This window comes from Doryrhamphus excisus, chromosome 16 (genome assembly GCF_030265055.1).
Source record: "Doryrhamphus excisus isolate RoL2022-K1 chromosome 16, RoL_Dexc_1.0, whole genome shotgun sequence".
NCBI lineage: Eukaryota > Metazoa > Chordata > Actinopteri > Syngnathiformes > Syngnathidae > Doryrhamphus > Doryrhamphus excisus.
This window is the reverse complement of record NC_080481.1, coordinates 12,670,691-12,693,456: the sequence shown is the minus strand read 5'-3', so window position 1 is coordinate 12,693,456 and position 22,766 is coordinate 12,670,691. Positions and strand designations below refer to the sequence as shown.

The 22,766-nt window shown below is 41.5% G+C and overlaps 1 protein-coding gene across 4 annotated transcripts in view; it reads right to left on the bottom strand.

Moving 5' to 3' along the window:
* Nucleotides 1–22,766, bottom strand: part of LOC131104650 (IQ motif and SEC7 domain-containing protein 1-like) — a 110,380-nt gene that overhangs the window by 24,349 nt on the left and 63,265 nt on the right. The window contains exon 1 of one of the 4 annotated variants that reach the window (XM_058052052.1): nt 20,326–21,721. The exons of the other annotated variants lie outside the window; for them this stretch is intronic. Coding sequence (XP_057908035.1) covers nt 20,326–20,402 — 77 coding nt within the window. The 5' untranslated portion in view covers nt 20,403–21,721. Of the gene's footprint in view, nt 1–20,325; nt 21,722–22,766 lie in introns of those variants that run through there. 4 annotated transcript variants of the gene reach the window in all.

Genomic DNA, 22,766 nt, shown 5'->3' with positions numbered 1-22,766 from the left:
AACCATCATTCTTATCCTGGAGAACAAAGACTACATGTGCATAAACAGCATGTGGCAGCAGATATGCATTAAAAATAGAGCTGAAATGAGAGTAATTAAAGGATAGACGACGGCAAGGCCATCCGACAGCGAGGCTTGTGGAGATGAGCTGCCTGTTGGGATCCAAAAGGGACCGATCAAAGCTCATCGATAGCATGTGATGTCTGAGAGCCTTCTCTCCTGTTCGCGCCACATGAGAACATGGATCGAGTAAACTGAAAATAAGTCTCATAGAAAAAAAAAAAAGTCAGTGAGAGGTTTCGGAGCTTGCCAACAAAAAGCCTTAGATCAGAAGGTAATTGCTGCTTGCAAATCTATGCTCTAGCGTAACGCATGGATTGTTTTAACATCTTCCAGGTTTAGCAGACGCATCACAAAAGTTCAGAATCACAACTTCTTTGTTCCCTTTCAATAACCGGTATCAAACATCTGTGAAGTACAGACGGGGCCAAACCACAACACAAGCATCTTCTCACAGTGATGAAACGTGACCTGGCTAACTCCAAAACTGGATCCACGTTAAGTTCACCAGTTTTTCCGGTGTGGAATTTAGTGCATGTTGTATCTAAGAGGGTTTTGTTCCGCTGACATTCCGAACACATATGCCGGTCAGGTGGGGTTCAGCTCAAAGATAGTGCCTTTTGAACAAGGAATGATCTTTCCTGTTTAAGGACTGTTTGCATCTTGTGACTACAAAGCTGAGTTACATTGAGTTACACAGGGGTCTCAAACTCAATTTACCTGGGGGCCACCGGAGCTAGGTTCTGGGTGAAGCCGGGCCGCATCAGGTTTTCCAAAAAAAACCCAAAACGCATTTATTAAAAACTGGAAAAAAATATCTTCAATGCTTTTGCTTCTGCTATACCCTACACTTTTTCAGTACTTTGGTTCCGGTTTTCCACACCAAAATATCTGATAAAACATTCCACTGTTCTGTTTTTATTTTTCTATACACAAAATAAGATTAAAAAAATAAACAAATTAAGAATAAAGACAATAAATCAATCAATCAGTAATAAATAAGTAAAATAATAATAAAACGTAAGAAACCACATACAGTTGGTAGAGAAATTATTTTTTTCAGATTCAAATGTACAGTATTAACAGTTATTTAACCTTTAATATGAACATTAATGAAACTTAATCATTTTACCCAATTAGCACGTTAGCATCGTATTCAGTTCCATCTGGGAGCAGCGTTGTAACTTTAACAACATGTTTGATGAGATGCTTTATCTTGACGTGTATTTTTCCGTTTTATTCCAAATCATTTCCTGCATTTATTTGTACCCAGCGTCATAAGCCTTTAGCTTCATATTGCTAATCCAAAGCAAAACAGGGCGGGGTAACAGGGTAGGGTAACAGTATGGGTGGGGCAAAATCATGTTTAATTGTGTCCGGTGTGCACACAGCTTTAAGCTGTCATTTCAACATTAAACTTTGGTATCAAGGTGGGGGCCTCAAAGTAGCGTCTTCGGGGCCGCAAGTTTGAGACCCCTGCATTAAAACATTACCATGTGTTAGTGCTTTGAAACGGTGGCAAATCTGCACCCCCCGATTGCATGCATATGCTATCTGTCTCACTCTATAAAAGACATCTGGAGGTTATGTATGGTGTACCGTTATTAGGAGTCGGTACTGTTTGTCCTTTTGCTGCAATTTCCTCTTGGTTTCCCTTGCTTGCCAGCAAGCAAATTACTCAGAAGCTTATTACCCCCCAAGCCCCGCCCCAACACAGAAACACACTAGAAGCACAACTGCCTGATCTAAAAATAGACCCATGCCGAGTTGATCTAGTCCACTCTATGAGCGAGATTAACACATGAATAAACTGCTGATGTCATCTCGTCACTGCAACGTCTCCACAGTAACAGTACAGTACCTTCTGTGGCTTTCAGTCATTGCAGCCTTGTCTGGAAATGCGATAAAGACCACAGCGGGTATAAATAACTAAAGTGGTTATAGGAGTGTGGCACTGGAGCCAGAATGACAAAACAGGCCCCACAGGGATGTGAAGCAGTCATACAACTAGCCACCAGGGGAAACAGTGCCACACACTGGTCAGAAAGTCAAATTACAAGCATTTTAGATACAGGAAGAGAAAATACTGTATGTGATGATGTCATTTGGTCAGGCGGACTTAGAATAGTGGCAGACTGGGAGGGTGGCTGGGTTATTCATAGACGGCAGCATGTGAAATGAGCAGCTTTTTCTGGAGGGGAGATGGATATGTGTGGGGGTGGGTGCAATGCTCTATTTTAGGGGGGGGGATCACACCTGTTTGACTCTGTTTATAAAAAACCATGGTGTAAATAATATGTGGCACACATGATTAAGTCAGATAATTTATTTGGCAGTTTGGATATTCCTGGAACTTCCCTCCCATTCCATCAATCTACACGGAAATCCTTACGCGAGCGTAGGAGTGCAGCACTAGCAAAAAGGGCAGGAAACAATGACAGCACAAAGGACATTTGTTTGAGGCTGGTGTATATTTGCGAGGCAGGAAGTGGGCAGCAATTTAAATGAGACGCTCTCAATGATGTTTACCAATGAAGTGCAGGTAAAAAGTTTATTCTTTTCATAAAGATTTTGCAGGAAAACAGCAACTTAGCACACAAATGAGAACGATCCCACCAACGGGAGAAGCACACACCTGAACTAAATCGACACAACACAAATTAGAAACATGTGTGGGTGATAATAGCAACACAGGGAAATGAGCGTCCAAAGAGAAACTAAAGCCCAAAAAGGGAACATAAACAAACGTGTTGAGCTTTGAATCATCAACATTTCGTGGGCACTAGGCCCGAGATGATAAGAAATTAATTAATCACACTATAAATTAAAATTAACTTGATTATTTTGCCAGCTTCAATACATTACATTCACATGTGTGTATGTTTTCCTAATTTTCAGCCTCCAAACAGGCAGGAAGACAGGAAATCATTCTGTGCTTTGGTTTCAGCACCTTGGCATGTTTGTTTCGTGACAATGCAAGTCAGAAGCAATGAATTAGAAGCGATTATATTTCCCGCAAAAATTTTTTTCCCAAATATTGCAGTCAAAAACATTTATTTAACATTACTATACATGCTTATATATGCTAAGTGCATTTTAGGGCACATTACATTATTCATTCATTCATTTTCGACCGCTTTTTCCTCACGAGGGTCACGGGGGTTGCTGGAGCCTATCCCAGCTGTCTTGGGGCAAGAGGCGGGGTACACCCTGGACTGGTCGCCAGCCAATCACAGGGCACATATAGACAAACAACCATTCCACTCACATTCATACCTATGGACAATTTGGAGTCACTAATTAACCTAGCATGTTTTTGGAATGTGGGAGGAAACCGGAGTACCCGGAGAAAACCCATGCATGCACGGGGAGAACATGCAAACTCCACACAGAAATGGCAGAGGGTGGACACATTACAGTATCTATATTTCAAATAACCCTGGAACTGGGTAGGAGGACCACTCCAGTCTGGTGCTCAAAGACTAGAAAGGACAGGTCTCATTTCGAGCTCAAGACTGGGGCTGTAATAGCTCATTTTTGTGCACAAATGACATCCTAACAAACCAAAAATTAACCAAAATACAAATTGAGACACTTTGCTAAGCAATAGTTTTAGGTTTTTGAAAAATAGACACCCAAATTACAATTAAGTATTTGGTTCTATAAAAGTCTATAAAAAACCTGCAGATGGAAGAATACATTATCATGAGTCAGCACTAATGGATAAAAAAAAAAAAATGCATCATCTAGGGAACATTAAAATATGATCATCTCTTTAAAGTTGTTTGAAAGACCGATGACGCATATCATAGCAAAAAAAAAAAAAAAAATCCAAAAGAGCCACCATCTGGTCCCCAAACTAAAAGCACCGTGGTGGCCAATCAACCATCAGACGTCTCCCAAAATGATTAGCACCAACCCAATCTGGCCCCCTCTGCTGTACTGATTTCTAGTCACCACCCGTCAGCAAAATCCCACACAATTAAAAAAAAATAAACATATCACAGTGTGTTCCTGTCGGAATTATCTCTTCCTTTGTTTGACTGAGTGTGTGTCCGCCTGGAAATGCAATCAATTCCGAGCCATGAGTTAAGTCACATCAATGAGCCCGGGTACATTGACTGGAAGGCTTACAAGGAGAATAACTGCTGTTCCAATCAAATTGCATTCACTGCCTACTTCACCGGGGATCAGATAAATAGTAGATGATGTGGAATGTGTTGCTGCTGCTCATTCAGTGCAAAATCCCTTACAAGATTTAATTGTCAGCCAAGTATGACGTAGTGTTGCTGACTGCTGCATGTTTTGCATGTCTTGCACATATTGACATGGACGTTAACGTAGACAGTTTTCCCACACTTGACTCCTAAGCCAACCCAAGCCATCGCCTCCTTCATGGCATCTCATCAGCTCATAAAGGAAACATTATGTCTATTGAGCCCAAATGAGTGGCTCATGCAGTGCAACACATCGTCTTCGCATAGAGTTTATCAGCTTGTTAGTCCACTTCTCTTCAATGGCTGTGCAAAGTTGCTGGATATCAACTGGGAAATGAATTCAATGCACGAGAAACAGATCTGGTTGACATTCCTGCTGTTCAGCATGCCAATTACACGCTCCCTCAATGCTTGCAACATCTGTAGCATTTCGCCGTGAGACAAAATTGCACATATCAGAGTGACCTTTTATTGTGGCCAGTATAAGGTACACATGTGCAGTAATCATGGATGTCAAATCAGCATCTTGATGTGGCACACCTGTGAGGAGGGATGGATTATTAAATGCTCACTATCAAATATTTAGACAGATTTGTAATCAACATTTGAAAGAAATAGTCAATTGTGGCCTGTGGAATGCTGGTCCACTTCTCTTCAATGGCAGTGCAAAGTTGCTGGATATCAGTGGGAACTGGGAAATTAATTCAATGCACGGGAAACAGATCTGGTTGAAATTCCTGGTGTCCAGAATGCCAATTACACGCTCCCTCAATGCTTGCAACATCTGTGGCATTTTGCCATGAGATAAAATTGCACATATCAGAGTGGCCTTTTATTGTGGCCAGTATAATGTACACCTGTGCAGTAATCATGGATGCCAGATCAGCATCTTGATGTGGCACACCTGTGAGGTGGGATGGATTATTAAGTGCTCACTATCGAATATTTAGACAGATTTGTAATCAACATTTGAAAGAAATGGTAATATTGTTTATCTGGAATGAGTCCATCTCGTGAAAAATGGGAGCAAAAACTAAAGCGTTTATATTTTTGTTGTGTGTATATTAAGATGAGGCCCAAGCTGAACACAAATAGATAATTAAACAGGTGGCCAAAAGTTGTAAATTACTAGCTATTAATATTATTACTTGCAATTTAATACATTTAATTTGGCAATAATGACAATGCCATCTATACAGAAGACTGAAGTTAACTGTGGTTGAAGATGCATCTATGAGTCCAAAAAGTATTCTTTAGGTTCCCCTCTGTTGGGATACAATAAATTGGTCTGCAACTGTCACTCACGAGTTGCCAAAAAACAGTGCATCAATGAAATATTGATGAGTAACTCCACCTGCTGTAATGCGGATTTAATCAGCTCTATTTAAATATTCATTGAATGCCACAGTTGACGGCACCTTCACAAAGGAAGTAGAATTAATGAGAAAATTATGATTCTCAGCTTTCCTGTTGATTTCCTTCTATGTTTGTAATAGGGGTGTTGTCTATACATTTAAGGTTTGGTAGATTAAAAAACTGAGCAACCGGGTTTTGATGCCTTGCTTAAGGTCACAAGTGCAATGCTAAGGTTATCTCTAGAACCTAGACACTTTCCTCCCTCTAAATCAGGGGTCTCAAACTCAATTTACTTGGGGGCCACTGGAGCTAGGGTCTGGGCGAGACTGGGTCGCATCAGGTTTTCAAAAAAAAAAAAAAACAACAAAAAAAAACACATTTATTAAAAACGGAAAAATGAATAAACTTTGCTTTGGTTTCGATTTTCTACAAGAAAAGCTCTGATAAAACATTCCACTGTTCCCAAATATCTTACTTTTTATTTTTCTACACAAAATAAGATGAAAAATAAATAAACAAATCAAGAATAAAGAAAATCAATCAATCAGTAATAAATAAATAAATATAACAATAACAATAAAACGGCAAATAATAAAAACTCAAGAAACCACATATAGTTGGTGGGTAGACAAATTATTTTTTTCAGATTAAAATGAACAAAGCATTATTAGAGCCCTGTAGACATGACAAAACACGACTATAGTCACATTTATACTCTTTTTTTATTTACAACATATTGCGCAACTGCAGGGTCTTGAGACACATGCTAACTCGCAAACTAGAGAGCTAGCGACCTAAACGGTAGCCTTCAAGTTATTTCCTTTAAAGTTAAATAGCCAAAAACTTACCACTTCCACACCGATACGGAGGATAACTATTAACAGTTATTTAACCTTTAACATGAACATTAATCAAACGTAATAATTTTTTCTGGGTACATGATACCATACAGCATCCATATCAAACTTTCATATCAAGGCGGGGGCCTCAAACTAGTGTCCTGCGGGCCACATTTGGCCGGCGGGCCGCGTGTTTGAGACCCCTGCTCTAAATATTACAGGTTGAAATACTGCTTCCCTTGTTTTTTTTCCTGAAGAGCAAAGTAAAGATAAAGCACTCGACCCAATCCACCTTAATGCACAGGAACAAAGCACAGGGAGGAGGAACTCCTTTTTTTTTTTTCCTTTTGCAGGTCACGAGCTGACTGCTGAGGAATGGATTCAGACACGTATTCCAGTGGAACAATATATCCTGAGTGAGCAAGTTCCATTCATACCACATTTCCACAAAACCCGGTCTCTGCAATTCAGCAGATGTTATATATATTTCAACATATGCAAAGAGGAAGGATGTGAGGCAGGGCTTTAGCAAACCAGATCAACACAAGAAAGCCACATAAGTTCAATTCCATCAATCTATAGATTAAAATTCTATGGCAAACAACAAACCCTGGCTAATACTTTAATTCACATGAAACCGAAGATGATTGGACATTCCAAGTAAGCACATAAGTTCTCCAGGGGCCAACTTGGTAATCAGTCATCCATATCATAAATGTACATGTGCACCTTACCTGGAACAGGCCAATTGTTGTCATTAAAGAGAAATGGGCTTGAAATGTAGTGCAGCAGTTGCTTGCTCCACAAAGCTTTCTATATTATTGACCCAAAAGTATAATCCAGGTCTTTGCTGCATGGGCCATCGATTTGTAGACCCTTCAATTACTTATACGAGCGCCCCGTCCTCTCAGCCAGCAGGATAGTTCCCCAGGGAATCGGCTTACTTTACTATTACTATTTTCTATGCCGCTTATCCTCACTAGGGTCGCCAAACAATCATTCATACCTATGGACAATGGGGTTTTTTTTGAATGTGGGAGGAAACTGGATTATGTGGAGAAAACCAAAGGACGCATGGGAAGAACATGCAAACTCCACACAGAGATTCGAACCCAGGTCTTAGCCAACATGCAAACCACTTGCTCTCCTACAAAACAGTCAACTCAAGGGTAGCTCTTTGGCGGTGAATGCATTGGCCTTATTCTGTCATTACAATCAACCATCCCAAGGATTCCTGCTGTCAAACAAAAGGTTATATTGAGTGTCTGTGACACCCATGTGGCCATCTATGACTGACACAAAATTCTTCTTTCTTGGCGCCGTAAAGATGACTACTGGGTGTTATTTTATATTTAAAGTAATGTCAAGACGTGTATTTAGAAGTTGTAAACAGGCATTTTATCACAAAACTATTGGCATGCAATGGAAAGCGAAACCAAAAGTCAATATCCTCCAGGTCAATTCACCGGTCTATGATGTCATCAGTGGTTGACTCTGTAGATCTTTGCAAAGTAACACACTTAAGTCCCTGCTTCACTGCTTCAAAATAACCCACCATGGAGCCAAAGAAAGTTGCAAGCGCCAACATTTTCATGAAAGACCTTAACCTATTGACTCTTATACAAATGAGTTGCTGCACGGTGCTTAAGTGTTCCAAAAGGCGCATTGGTGTACCCCACATAACCAACATGTTGCATCATTAAAATAAAACAGCACAGAGGCGAGCCCAGCCAAAGAAAAGTTCACGCATGCATGCAATACAGTCAGTCTCACGCTCTTTGCATCTAATTGGCTCTAATGACTGCCTTGCTGAGCACTCCATTCTGTTGCTACTCTAATGAGAGTAGGTTCAGTTGGAGCGAGATTCCAGTAAACAATTGCTGCAAACAAAATCTGTGGTCATCATGTGTCGATACTGCGTTGGTTTTTATTGTAAAAAAAAAAAATAAATAAATAAAAAAAAGATGTCAACAGGATGCCTCACAGGAGCGGGATAATCAAGAGGAATGTGTTTTGGGAAATTAAGGTTGGGAGTGATGATCAGTTCAGACACTGGAATAACAGAAAGTCAAAGCTAAAAGGCCGCTAAGGACTTTTGCACGAGAGATGAAGTGCATTGCAATTTCTATTCAACCTAAAGTGATAGTGTGAAGACTTTTTAGCATGCACGAAAGCAGGTTATCATGATGTCACGCTAAGTTAGGAAGTTGAACTATGGTGAGAATTCATAACACTGATTGCTGGGAGCATGCACAAGCAACATGATAGCCTTAACAACAATAGTCTAATCATCTCGTACTTCCATAATATAAATGATTATGACATGAGGTTGATGCTGTAAATGTAAAACTTCCCATGTCCTTTTTTATTTGTGTATAGTTAAAATGACTGAAACATGCTAAATAGTAAAAATATAGCAACAATGAAGTTGGCGCTCATGCAAGCACATATTTGCATGGTCAGACAACACTGTTTACCCCCCCCCCACACACACACATAGGAGAGATTCCACCTACCTTCACTCAGCTGTCTCCTGGTTGGACCGTATGTCTGCAACCTGATCTGGGCCAGGATCACAAATTGCTACCAGTTCTAAACCAGACTAGACCAAGGTGACTGTGGTTAGAGGAGAGCTACGCCATGCACCACCACCACCGACCAGCAGCGTTTGACTGGTTTGTACTGCACTAATCAGCACATTCTCCTAAACGTCAATGAAAAGAGTGCAACCCCCCCCCTCCACTTCCCTCACTCTCCATTGGGCTCAGCTGTGTCTCTGGATCCGAGCTACCCATCCATTCTTTTGAAGCTTCCTGCTCATTTATTCAGCAGCTGTCTTGATTTATGTGCTTTGAGTGTAGGACACGTCCACACAGAGTCTGCATGCAGCGGCAATGGTTCTGCAAGGTCAACAATTGTGAGTATGTGTGCGAGTATTTCTTTCTCGCTCCTCAGGACACGTGGTGCCAAGGGGGGGGAGAAATCTGAGCCCTTTTACGAGCTCATGTGGTCGGACAACATCTAAGCACCAGAACTAATAAAATAATGTGGATTGTGGCATTTCATATTCCAGCCCACATATTGACCGGCTCGAACCAGCTGGGTACGGTTAGCCGCCCTAAACAAAACATGTCTACATTTGATAGTGTGGATTCCTGGTGTGATATACTGGTCATTATGGTAATCATAGGGACTGCGGCAGAAAGACAAGGCAATGATATGAAGCCGAGTGGCTGGGGGTGTGTTTACAAAGGAGGTAGCATGTGAGAATCGTGACGGAGGGAGACACAGAAGAAGGTGTTTTTTGACAGTTCTGCAAAAAGGTGATAATTTATCAGACATTTGGGTGTCATGTTTCGCCATATGTGTCGCAGTTTTGCCATGAAGCAAAACATGAGGAGGTTTTCGTGGAAATAAAGAAGGGGCATTCATATATGCATGATATTCACTGTTTTGTAGTTCATATTATAATATTGGAAAAACATACCCAAGTACACACACTGCAGACTGCATGACACTTTTATAGCTACAAAAAGACGAACGGTCTGCTATATTAATAATAATAATAATGTGTAAAAGTGTGTGCATATACTGTAATCTCTCTTCTATCTCGGTTAATTGGTTCCAGACCTGACTGTGGTAAATTAATTTCCACAAAGTAAGAAGTCTGACAATAGCCACGTATACATGGACCCAAATATTCCAATTGCATTCGGTTTATTCGCTCAAACGGAAAGAATGTAACATTTGTATATGCCTCATTCCGAAATAAAAGTGCCAATCCGAATGAATATACAATCGGATTCACAGGGGTGGAATATTCCTTTCCCTAATCCGATTGAGGTATCTTGTACGTTCTTCGTCGTGTTTTTCTTCTTCTGTTGTTAATTGGCGGTTGACAAGCAACTTTTGTGTGCATTGCCACCACCTGTGGAACAGAATCTAAACCCTTCTATACTTTATTCACAAGTCCAGTTTTATTAAAAAAGAAAATATATATCTATATAAAACATGTCCCAATTTTAATTATAACATAAGATTGAATTTACTCTTTTCCTGTTTAAATGTATTCCTGGTACGTTCTTTCAGCGCATGCTCAAATATGACGTAACACGTAGCTCGAGACGTTCTTCAGTTTTAAAAATGGAGGCCAGCAATCGGCACTGGACTGCTGCGGAAATTTTGTTTTTGATCCAAACTAATTTCAAGACTGGACAAACGAAAAACTCTCAATACAGAGTTATTCCAACAAGTGAAAGAAAAACTCGGGGAAGTCGGTATCACATGAGGTTAATATTCTCGTTTTACTGTGCATGCCCCTTTGACTATTCTGTTTGATTAAAAAGGCACATGTACACAAGAGATTGGAATATTCCTGTCCATGTATACCATTGTTTTCGGAAAGGTCAGTCGGAAAGATTCCATTCGGAAAGAGAAAAACTCCTCATGTAAATGTGGCTACTGGAATGGTTCACCTAACATTAAAGTAACATTAGTGACACCTAGTGACCAGTGTAGGATACTACATTTCATCACAATGTTCTTTGAATGCGTCTTCAAACAGTATTTGTATTTTAGCTCACATTCATACCTATGGACAATTTGGAGTCGCCAATTAACCTAGCATGTTTTTGGAATGTGGGAGGAAACCGGAAACTCCATACAGAGATGACTGAGCCGGGATTCAAGCCCAGGTCTTCCCGATCTTTTGACTGTGTGGTCACCATGCTGACCACTCTGTCCATTATTTAAGCTAATTTAGCCGTTTTTATGTTTGAAAATTGTATTCTTTGCTTAAAGATACCTTTTCTAAAAACGAATAGGCCGTAGTCAACTATGAAACAGTGGGATATGTTTCTGGAAAACCGTGCAACATTAAAGCAGCAAAATTCGAACCGCAATGTGGCGAGGGACGACCATATATATACAAAGCATTTCATTTTTTTAACTCGCAGGTCAAAATAATTGCCTACCGCCGCTCTAAAGCGTCTCCGATAAGGTCCCAGTCCATCCTGACGAGGTGAAAGCACCCCCAACTGCCTCCATTTGTCTTTGCTCACAGTCTTGATCATTTGTTTGACTGTTTAATTTCTCAGCTCTCCGCCCTTGACTTCCTCACAGTGGAGCCCTTCAAATCCATCGAGCGGGCGGCCATTAGCAGTTAAGACAAGTTTGACGACTAACTTTCAAACCTCTTTTACTAGAAAGTAAAAGAGCTGACCCTGCTGTGCGAGGGAGTTTAACATCGGACTTCAGCCCAAGGGGGGGTAGACCCAAGAGAATTTTTTTTAACACCTGAATCAACCAACAGATGGTGCTGTTGTACTGGTCATGCATTTCAGAGCAAGAATGGAGGTGCTACAAGACTGATGGAAAGCCTATTTCTATATGAAGAACAGGTAAAGGACACATGTACTACTATTGTTTTGTACTCCAGCAAGGGAGAAAGAAAGGATTAGAGCAACTTTATCATCTCTAGGAGCTCCTTTCAACTGCAGGCGGACATATTTGAGTCCAAATGCACAGCGTTATCTCTCTTCTGTCAGCCAATGTCAGCTTTAACTGCCTCTTATTTGGACAGGGCCCGTGAAAAGATCCTTGACACCCGGTGTAGGGTGCAGGAATCAATACTTCAAGTCCCGTCAACTACTGAGTCATCCTCTGTTGTTAATTGTGGCCTAAAAAAAAAAAATCAATTAATAGTCATTATATGAAAGAGCCTCGGTTAATGATATCATGACAAACAACAACGCTTAAGTGATGCGGACAATAGGTGTGTCTGTACGGAGGACGACACGAATATTGAAAGTAGGATTTATCACAATTGCATGCACGTGCACAGACCACAGAGGCCAGTTGTCAAGGCAACCGGCTGAGGCTGGTCAAAAAAGAAAATCCAAGCCTAAGAAGATATAGAAGTGTTGCTGCCGGCAATTACACAAACACACACACACACACACACACACACACACACACAGCAATTAGCACAATCAGGATAAACATTTAAGTTTAATGACTGTTTATCAAGCAGGCTCCCAGACGCCTCCAACATGTCCTAATTTCATGCAGCGACATGCGCCATTTTCACTAAATCACAGCACCAATAGTTTACAATGTCAACAACATCCATGTAATCACACATAGTGCTTCCTGTCAAAGTGGCGCTCCACTCAAAGTGGTGCGGGTTATTCTAATGCTTGCATGACATAACAATAGTGCATCAATGTATTTAACAGCATAACAAAAGGTCCCACATAAGGCACCTTTTCCATTTAAAGGAGTAAATATCCTGTCTGCCACACACAGACATACAAAATGAGAGTGTGTGGGGGGGGGGGGGGGGGGGGGGGGGGGCTCAGCTGAAAGTAAATTATTCATTAACAGTGCAAAAATAGTGCAGTTTGGCAAAAAGACCACAAGGGGCACTGTGTACATATAAGAGCTGCAGTGCAGCAAGCATGAGCTCATCGCACTTCTCCCTCTGTAACTCACCCCCAATCCTACCTCACTAACCCACCCCCACCCCCCACCCCCATCCCTCTGCGCCCCTCCTCTCCCCTCGCTCGCCATTACATAAGTTAATGCAGCACACACCCTCATTATTCTGCAGGCAGGCGCCGCGAGGAGATGCAAGGGAATATGTCATCGAAAGTAGTATAACAGCACAAAAAAAGCCCAAAAAGGCTGTTTTCATGTTTTCAAACCACACGCCCATTAAAAAAAAAAAAACACAGCATACGTGGACATTTTACAGCAATGACACACACAAGCGTTTTCTTGTTTTAAATACTGAACCATTTTAATTGTGGTTTGCATTCTCTTTTGTCACCATACGCTTGGAAACATAAAAAAAAAAATCAGTCTCGCCACGGGGGGCATCTGTCTTAAACAAAAACAAACTGGCATCCTCAGATGATTAGCATTTCAAACGGTGTTCAGCCCAACGTGAGATGTGTAGCTACTGCAGCAAAGTTCCCGTAGAAAGGAAACCTGCAGCCATGGGAGACTGACTGTGTTTGGTTCTCAAGCTGGCCTACATGGTCATTAAAGCATTTATCATATTTCAGCACCATCGGAAGGAAAAAGATAATAAGCCAAAGAAGAGGAAGCATTTTCCACAAAGACAACAATGAAGAACATCATTTACTAGCATGGACTTACTCTTTACGCCCCTGATACAGCAAAGCACTCAGTGACATGGGAGTACTGAATATTATAAGCAAGTTTGAACAGATGAGTCTTAAAGGTGGACAGGTCAGTGAAGTGATGGGCGGGTGCAGGGAAGAAGTTCCAGAGGGACGGGGCAGCCAAAATAAAGGCTTGTCTAAAAATACAAAGCACTGTAGCCTGCATAAAACATGTATTTACTTCTTAGTTTGTATACTAGGTAGAACTACTGTCTTGAACAAGGCCGTGTCTCCAAAAAGAAAGAATAAAAAACTGCAGAGGGTAACAGCAAATGGCAGACTAAATAAATTAAAAGATGCAAACCGGTGCATCCCTCTCTGGAAGCAACCATGGAAACAGACAAAGGATTCCCAATGTAAACCTATTTTCCACCAGATAAGCACTTGCAAATTCTACAATTCCGAACAAAAAGTCTCACTGGATACCAAGAGTACACATTTGGTTTCTCACCATTGTGGTTCCCCTCAACACATAAATACTATAATTACAAAGATATATTAGTAAGATTTGGAAGCCACACCAACTCAAGAACCACCATTATGGCCGCTTCACATCACAACATTTTATCTTCCATGCGAGAGACGTCTAAGCTTTTCCACCCAAAAAGAATATTTTTCTGTCACCGCAGTGGAAATGCAAGCTCGCCTTGGCAGATCACCGTGTTTCCATGACTAGCACTTCCTCTTTCCCAGCCCCTCCCCCATATCCCTCCGAAAAAAGTCTGATCCAGCCAAAGCAACAAACCATGGGGGCCGGTGTCTTCTCCAAATCATCAGTACATCCCAGTATTAAAAGTCTTGTAAGTGGTTTACCTATGAAGCAGTGCTGATTGGTCAGGAGGTGTTCCAAACTTCCTAGATACGACTTAGTCCTGCAATAGTCCGGTCCCCGATATGTTCACTGTGGGATAAGGTGGCACCGCTGACCAGCTCGAGAGCCATATCGTAAATAAGTAATGCGGTCTGACACACTCGAATGACAGATGGATCAGGTGGTGCGCTGTTTCAGTTAGAGTCCTGTCTGGGTCAAAACTTGATGTTATCAAGTGAGTTTTAACTGAATGGTTATGCCAGTGGCATATAAACATACGGTGCTAGTCCGACATTTGAACACACCATTTCATTCAATAATAGTATGCCAAATTGTGTTTATCTTTTTTTAGCCCAAAATTGTACACCAAGTGTACAAGATTGGTGGACAGTAAATTAAACACAATTCATAACCGTAATTACATTAATAACAGAATTACTCTTTACTTTCATTCATTTTCTACCGCTTTTCCTCACGAGGGTCGCGGGGGTTGCTGGAGTCTATCCCAGCTGTCTTTGGGCGAGAGGCGGGGTACACCCTGGACTGGTCGCCAGTCAATCACAGGGCACATATAGACAAACAACCATTCACACTCACATTCATACCTATGGCGGCGCCAATTAACCTAGCATGTTTTTGGAATGTGAGAGGAAACCGGAGTACCAGGAGAAAACCCACGCATGCACGGGGAGAACATGCAAACATATAGGCTGAGGGTGGAATTGAACTCGGGTTTCTTAGCTGTGAGACCTGCGTGCTAACCACTCGGTCCGCCATACAGCCCAATAACTAATATATTCATTCATTCATTTTCTACTGCTTATCATCATGAGGGACACGGGGGATGCTGGAGCCTATCCCAGCTGTCTTTGGGCGAGAGGCGGGGTACACCCTGGACTGGTCGCCAGCCAATCACAGGGCACATATAGACAAACAACCATTCACACTCACATTCATACCTATGGACAATTTGGAGTCGCCAATTAACCTAGCATGTTTTTGGAATGTGGGAGGAAACCGGAGTACCCGGAGAAAACCCACGCATGCACGGGGAGAACATTCCGAGGGTGGAATTGAACCCTGGTCTCCTAGCTGTGAGGTCTGCGCGCTAACCGCTCGACCGTCATGCCGCCCTACTCCTTACGTATTATATATAAAAATGTATATGTGCGATTAATTCAGTTAACTATGGACAAAAATGTGATTAATCAAAATCAAATATTTTCATTGATTGACAGCCCTAATACACACACACACACACACACTTTTTCTTCTTTCTCTTTCGGCTTTTCCCTTCAGGGGTCGTCACAGTAAATCAATCTCCCCTCATGTCCTCCTTCACTACATCCATAAACCTCCTCGTTGATCTTCCTCTACATCTCCTACCTGGCAGCTCTAAACGCAGCATCCTTCTACCAATATATTCACTATCTCCAAACTTTGTCCGAACCATCTCAGTCTGGCCTCACTGACTTTATCTCCAAGGCATCTAACATGTAATGTCCCTCTGATGTACTCGTTCCTGATCCTATCCATCCTGGTCACTCCCAATGAGAACCTCAGCATTTGCATTTCTGCTATATCAAGTTCTGCTTCCTGTCAACATGGCTGGTCTCACCACAGTTTTGTGTAAAAGATACAAGATACACACACATATATATGGTATATCAAAGAATTTGACACATTTTAAGGCCATAAATTATCCATAAGTGGTTATTGTCTTCAACCATCATCATTTTTGACTATACCTCCAACTGACATGATGGATAAAGACCAGCGAGCTCCACCGCATGATGTAATATACCATTATTGCCACAGGAACATGACAAACGAAGTGTTTGCATAGGTCAAAAACAAATATTGATATATCATGAAAGCAGTTTAGCCCAAAATAAACAAGACACAACTCATGCTGACTTATTTCTAAAAAGACAATTAAATGTACCACAAAACTACAAATAAATTGTGCAAGTTGCATAAATATGTGAAATAATTTTTTAAAGGTTTTGTTTTGGATTTTGTCATTCATTCAATCTGCACAATGTGACCCCAAGTGAAAGGTAAAAAAAAAAAAAGATAATAAGGCTTAAGGGAACTGATTATTCTCAGGGCGTTTTATCAACCACATGTTTGATAAGGTAGACTGTCCCAAAAGACCTTGACAATGTCTTAACTGTTCTCTGCACATCTTATATGATATACAAGGTGTTCGGAAAGTCACTGTGCGCTCATGTTTTTTGTATTAGTAGTACTCGTGAACAGGAAGTGAATAAATGTACTGCAACAGATGTGGAATGAATTAAATAAGATGCACTTTTTTTTTTTATTCCTTCTGGACATGTGGAACTGTGATATGAATTATGTGATGTGTTCAATTTTAACTTGTATGCATGTTCAAACAAAATCAACAATTAATATTAACATGTATTAAGAGAAAATGGGAGATATACAGAAAACAGGATGAGTGGATGATGCCAAATGCTGTGGAAGACAAGCAATATTCTATACTGAAATACATGTGTCAATAAAATAAGAAGTGCGGTTTCCGAACATCCTTGCATTCCAGCGGTTTTTAAATGCATCGTATTCGTCAGAACTGCTGCGGTCAGTCAGAAAATAACAAGCCCACGGGTCCACACGCCAGATGGTCCCCTACCTTATAGTTCTGCTGGAAATGCAGTACTTCCACATTGCATTCCACACTGTAGTGACATCACCGGAGACCTCAGACATACCCCCCAAAAATGTGCATGGTTGGGTGTTTTTCCCCAAAAAAAAAAACTAAAAAAAAATAAAAAACACTGTAGAGAACTGACCAAAGGAAATCGAGTTGGAGTTCACTCCCTTCCACCACAAATTACAACCCTCATCCTTCCCTTTCCATGCAATATCCCACAAAGAGATTCTTTTTCTCTGCTTTTAGGTTTGAGTCCCACTCCAAGTCGCTGCCCTCGCCAGCTGACGCCTGATGACCAAGTAAGGTAACAACCCTGTATGTATAGCAGAAGAAGAATCACCCCTCTTCTGAACAAAAGCACTCCACCCACTACAACTCCTTCTGCTCTCTGCACTCCGCTTCCTCTTTGTTAGGTCTGTTTGGATCCATCGTCTACTCATGTGATCCCTGACAGTGATGGGCAGGGCCTCTGCTTTTGGATTCAATCCGAGAACGAGAAGAGAACCAAAGAGATAAAGATGTGGTCCTCGTAAAAGTTGGGCTCGAGTCCAACAATCACATTGCTCTCAATGGGAAGTCCGCACTCGGGGAGGGTGAATCCCAGTTCAGCAGCTGGGAGAGGCTGTTTTGAATGACTCTAATCATTCTATTGAAACAACACAGTCATGGGTACAATATGAATGCATGCAAGATGTAATGCGTTACACCCAGTGATTGGAATATTCCAATGAAAAAAAAAAATACCACTGAATCATACACACAGCTGTGAATATACTTCCTTCACGTCCGTCATTACCACAAGGAGAAGGAATCAAACCTAGCCGGCACTGGGTGGGGTGCAGCCTTGACAGATGACCAGCCAATCATAAGGCCGACACATACAAGACTTTTTACATGTTTAAAAGGACAGCTATAAAAAGACTACCAAGATAAATATGACCACATTTCCACAATGACACTTAATGTAAGTCACAGAATATTTAGATTCATAAATGTGACACAACAGAGGATGATTGTTGACAATGTGACTGTCATACATTGGCATACAACAGCAACCAGGCATCCTGTATATGTTATATACACAACATGTATAGTAAAAGTTATCATGTGTTTATTAATGGTACCTGGTGCTAACTGGACAATTATTTTCTCAATCTTTTGTTTTGTTTTGATGAGAGGTGTCAGACCAAAACACACATTTTTTTTTTTTTTTTACAGTTTAATAACTAGTAATGTCTGTGATTGGCTTGCCACCAGTCCAGGGTATACCCCGCCTCTCGCCCGAAGACAGCTGGGATAGGCTCCAGCACCCCCCACGATCCTCGTGAGGAAAAGTGGTGGAAAATGAATGAATTAAAGTTTAATAACTAGTAATGTCTGGCTGCCGACCAGTCCAGGGTGTACCCCAAAGACAGCTGGGATAGGCTCCAGCACCCCCGCGAACCTTGTGAGGAAAAAGCGGTACAAAATGAATGAATGAATGAATCTTTCTTTTGTTTTGATGAGAGGTGCCAGACCAAAACACACATTTTTTTTTTTTTTACAGTTTAATAACTAGTAATGTCTGTGATTGGCTGGCGACCAGTCCAGGGTGTACCCCAAAGACAGCTGGGATAGGCTCCAGCACCCCCGCTTTTTTGTGAGGGAAAAAGTGGTAGAAAATGAATGAATGAATGAATCTTTCTTTTGTTTTGATGAGAGGTGCCAGACCAAAACACACAATTTTTTTTTTTTACAGTTTAATAACTAGTAATGTCTGTGATTGGCTGTCGACCAGTCCAGGGTGTACTCCAAAGACAGCTGGGATAGGCTCCAGCACCCCCCGCGACCCTCGTGAGGAAAAAGCGGTAGAAAATGAATGAATAAATGAACTAGTAATATTGATAAAACGTTCCTGACCATGCTAACTAACTAGCTCACCAGAAGGTCACTTCCCATCTGAGAGGACGTATAGCCTCTATGCTACTTCTACTAAAATCCAACACAATGATTTTGATTATTATAAAGCGTGCTTTATAGCCAAGGGAATTCCCATTCAGCGATGTCGCCTGCTAAATGTGTGATGCATTATTAATGTCTTCGTTATTCATATGTGTGAAGATATTAGCATATAAGATGTGCTTCTTTCACGCTTTGTGATGCAAACATCAAACACGACTGTAAACAAAGCTGCATGACCGCACCAATACAGTTAAACCTCCATTTATGAACTCCCCCTATATGACGGTTCTTGTACACTGTCTGGGTTATTGTAAAATATTGCCCCTAATAAACTGATGTACTATTTTCTGCACATCAGTGTAATTATTGTCTATAAAATTTATTTTTGTTATTATTTTTGCCTGTCTTAAATAATGAAAACCGACGCACCACTGTAATTTTATTCAATGTTATTAGTGGTTCTTTTCCCCATGAGTCCAAAATAGACTAAAAAGGTGCACAAGACTTCATAAGGATCGACATAAAGTGGTCGATTATGCAGAAATTGGCTCAGCTGCTTTTCTGTTTTCAGCAGCTGGATCTTGATTGTTGGGTAAAAGGAGCATCTGAGGCCTATGTCATTAACGGCAGTAAATGACACAAGGGCATCTTTATGGTTTCAACACAGCAGCAGGGGGATGGGGGGTGTAAATTTATACAGGGGGGGTGTCTTTCTGGCACACTTGCAAGCACATAGCATTAATAAATTGGTAAACGACTCAAAATCAAAACACAAATGATTGCATCTAATCGCATGACAGGACTGGAATGTTTAGGTGAAATATTCAAAGTAAACATTCCCTGGGTACGCTTGATGCGAGGTGCAAAACCGGCCTGGCTAATGAGGTATAGATTATGCGGGAGGTGAAAGGTGAACAGAGCAGCTTCCCAGTGGGACCACGCATGAATACATTCAGCCATCGCCTTCTTTTCAGAAAAGTAAACGCTAAATAGACATAAACAAGAGCGTACAAAGTCACTAAATCAAACGATTCTGCGAAATGACAGACAGGACCTAGTTTGGCCAGAAAAATCAATAGTTCAACTAAACTAATGTCCTCCTCTTGAGCATCGCAGCACCTTCGCACACAAACACACAGACTTGAGGAAGTATCTTCAAACGTATTGATTTGGCGCCAAGGCGACACACACGCACACACACACACACGGCCGTCAACTTTAACATCTTCAAACCTACCTTTTATAAAAGTTGTTCTGAGGGTGCAAGCACAGCACATGCCAGTAATCCAGGCAAAACGCTTTAAACTTCCACATCCTGGGGGCTCAGACGTTCCAGGGGGCAAAGCGGCGATGTGATCCAACACCGTTAAAAAACAACATGGTGGTAAATAAACACGACCCCGCTCATTTCTTCAGCCAGTGAATGTCTGGCGTGGATGTCCTGGATTTATCCTCTCCTCTGGAGCACAACCACAGCTACTGGATGACAGCCTGAGTCGCTCTAACCTTGCCAGGAACAGCCACGCCAATCCTGGACCGGTCTCAGTCACAATACAACAAGCGGCAGAGTTGGACCCCGCTTATGGACTTAATTGGACCACATAGTGATGCTCAGGATCCAGGTCCCAAAAGAAGCTCTGTATTAGCAACGAGGGCTGTGTTTAGCAGCGATCCAGGTCACACGGTGTGTGTGTGTGTCCTCTGTGGCGAGGGGTTCCACACAGTGCGTCAGCACAGGATCCTCTGAGAACCCGATCTCTGCATGGCTCCGGCAGGCACAGGTACGGAATGCGGAGGAAGGAGGAATGCTGCTCTTCAAACTTTCCACCGTTATTCCACTTCTCCTCTCCTCTCTTCCTATATCTGCCCCTTTCTCCTCATCCTTGTCTCCGTCTCACAGGCACCGCCGTCCGCACAGGACCTCCCAGAAATGTGCCGATTGCGGTTGCTGGGCAACACTAGAGTACTAGCGAAGCTTCAAAAGGAAGCCCAGCAGGGACGCATTTAATTGGCTGGCTTATCAGATAGGAGGGGCTGCTGCAATGTTGTATGACCACATGTCATGCATGTGTCAAAAACAAACATATAAAAAAAAGGTTTCATTTGTTGAGGTCGTGGGGGAGAAATAGCAGAATGATTCCTAAAATTATATTAATAATGAAATATTAGGCAAAGTTAATGAGGCAGATTTATATATAGAATATAATCAACATGGGGAAAAAAATAAGAGCATTTTCCCATCAGGATTCATTTGCATTGAACAAATGCAGTGTTGTTCTTTCTCTGCAGTAGTTCAACCCCGTCCCAGCACAGGAAAGATGGCCTCTCATCAATATGCAGCCTCCGGCCGGGTCCCAGCCCACAAACACTCAGCGTAATGCATATTTACACAAACAAGCAAACCCCTGTACTGAAATCAGAACATGCAAATAAACATGCATATTTACATGTTAGCAGACTAACTGGAATGGTTTCAACTCCCCCCCCCCCGGCCAACATCCTGACAAAATATAGAAGGAACCCGGGTGTCACAAGGGCTGCACATAAAAGCCTGAATGACGGCGGGGGGACACAAAGGAATTAATTAATCTACACACCCATTCATCAGCCATTTTCTCACAATTCACACCTCCTAATTTACACGCGCCTCACAGAAAATGGACTAGCTTTTTTTCTACATACCCCCCCCCCCCCCCCACATATTTGACTATGGCAATAATAATGTGAAGTAATGTGAAGCATATATATTATATACTCCAAGATACCTTTTAAAAAATGGAAAATTGAATTTGGTGGCGGGTGAAAACTGCTACCTATCAGGAGGAGTGATTAGGTGGCGTGAAAAAATGGCCCTCAAATACAAATTATAGGCTTTTATTAGGTTGATACCATGCAGGGCGGTGCATGGGAAATGGACGCAAAAAGGATGTGATTCAGTATGCATGTACTGAATATTGGAGAGGCAAGTAAAAAAAAAAAAAAAAAAACTGGACAGGACACATTTATTGTACTATTTAGCAAATTATTATTATTATTATTATTATTTTATTATTTTTTTTTACAGGAAAATTAACCATTATAGGCTCCAGCATACCCCTGCGACCCTAATGAGGATAAACGGTATAGAAAATCTTGTTTCACAATCCAATTTTTCTTTACTTCATAATGTCGTCATGAAGTAGCCTACTAACGAACATACGGACACATTTTACGACTTTTGTTAATGGAATTTATTTCCGTTGCCCGCCTGCTTGCGCCAAGATTAGGCCCGTTGCCATAATCAATAAACTGCACGATAAATAAAAACAAACCCAATCATTTTGCCGGCCTCGATATATTGACATGTATGTTTTATTTTCCTCGCCTCTCTTATGTTATGTTAACACCAAACGGATTCACTTAATACATCTATCTCAGCACTTGAGTGTGTTGGTTGTATAATGGAATGAACGTAGTGAGTAAACCCTCCTGTCAGTCATTCAGTCTCTTTGTCCCAGCGGGTGGAGGCGGGGCACGCAGAGAGTGCTGCAGCAAACGCTGTACATGAATGAAGGCGCTAAAGCAGGGGTCTCAAACATGCGGCCTGTTTGAGGCCCCCTGCCTTGATATGAAAGTTTAATGTTAGTGCGGCCCGCGCAAGTTTGATATGGATGCTGTATGGTATCATGTACCCAGAAA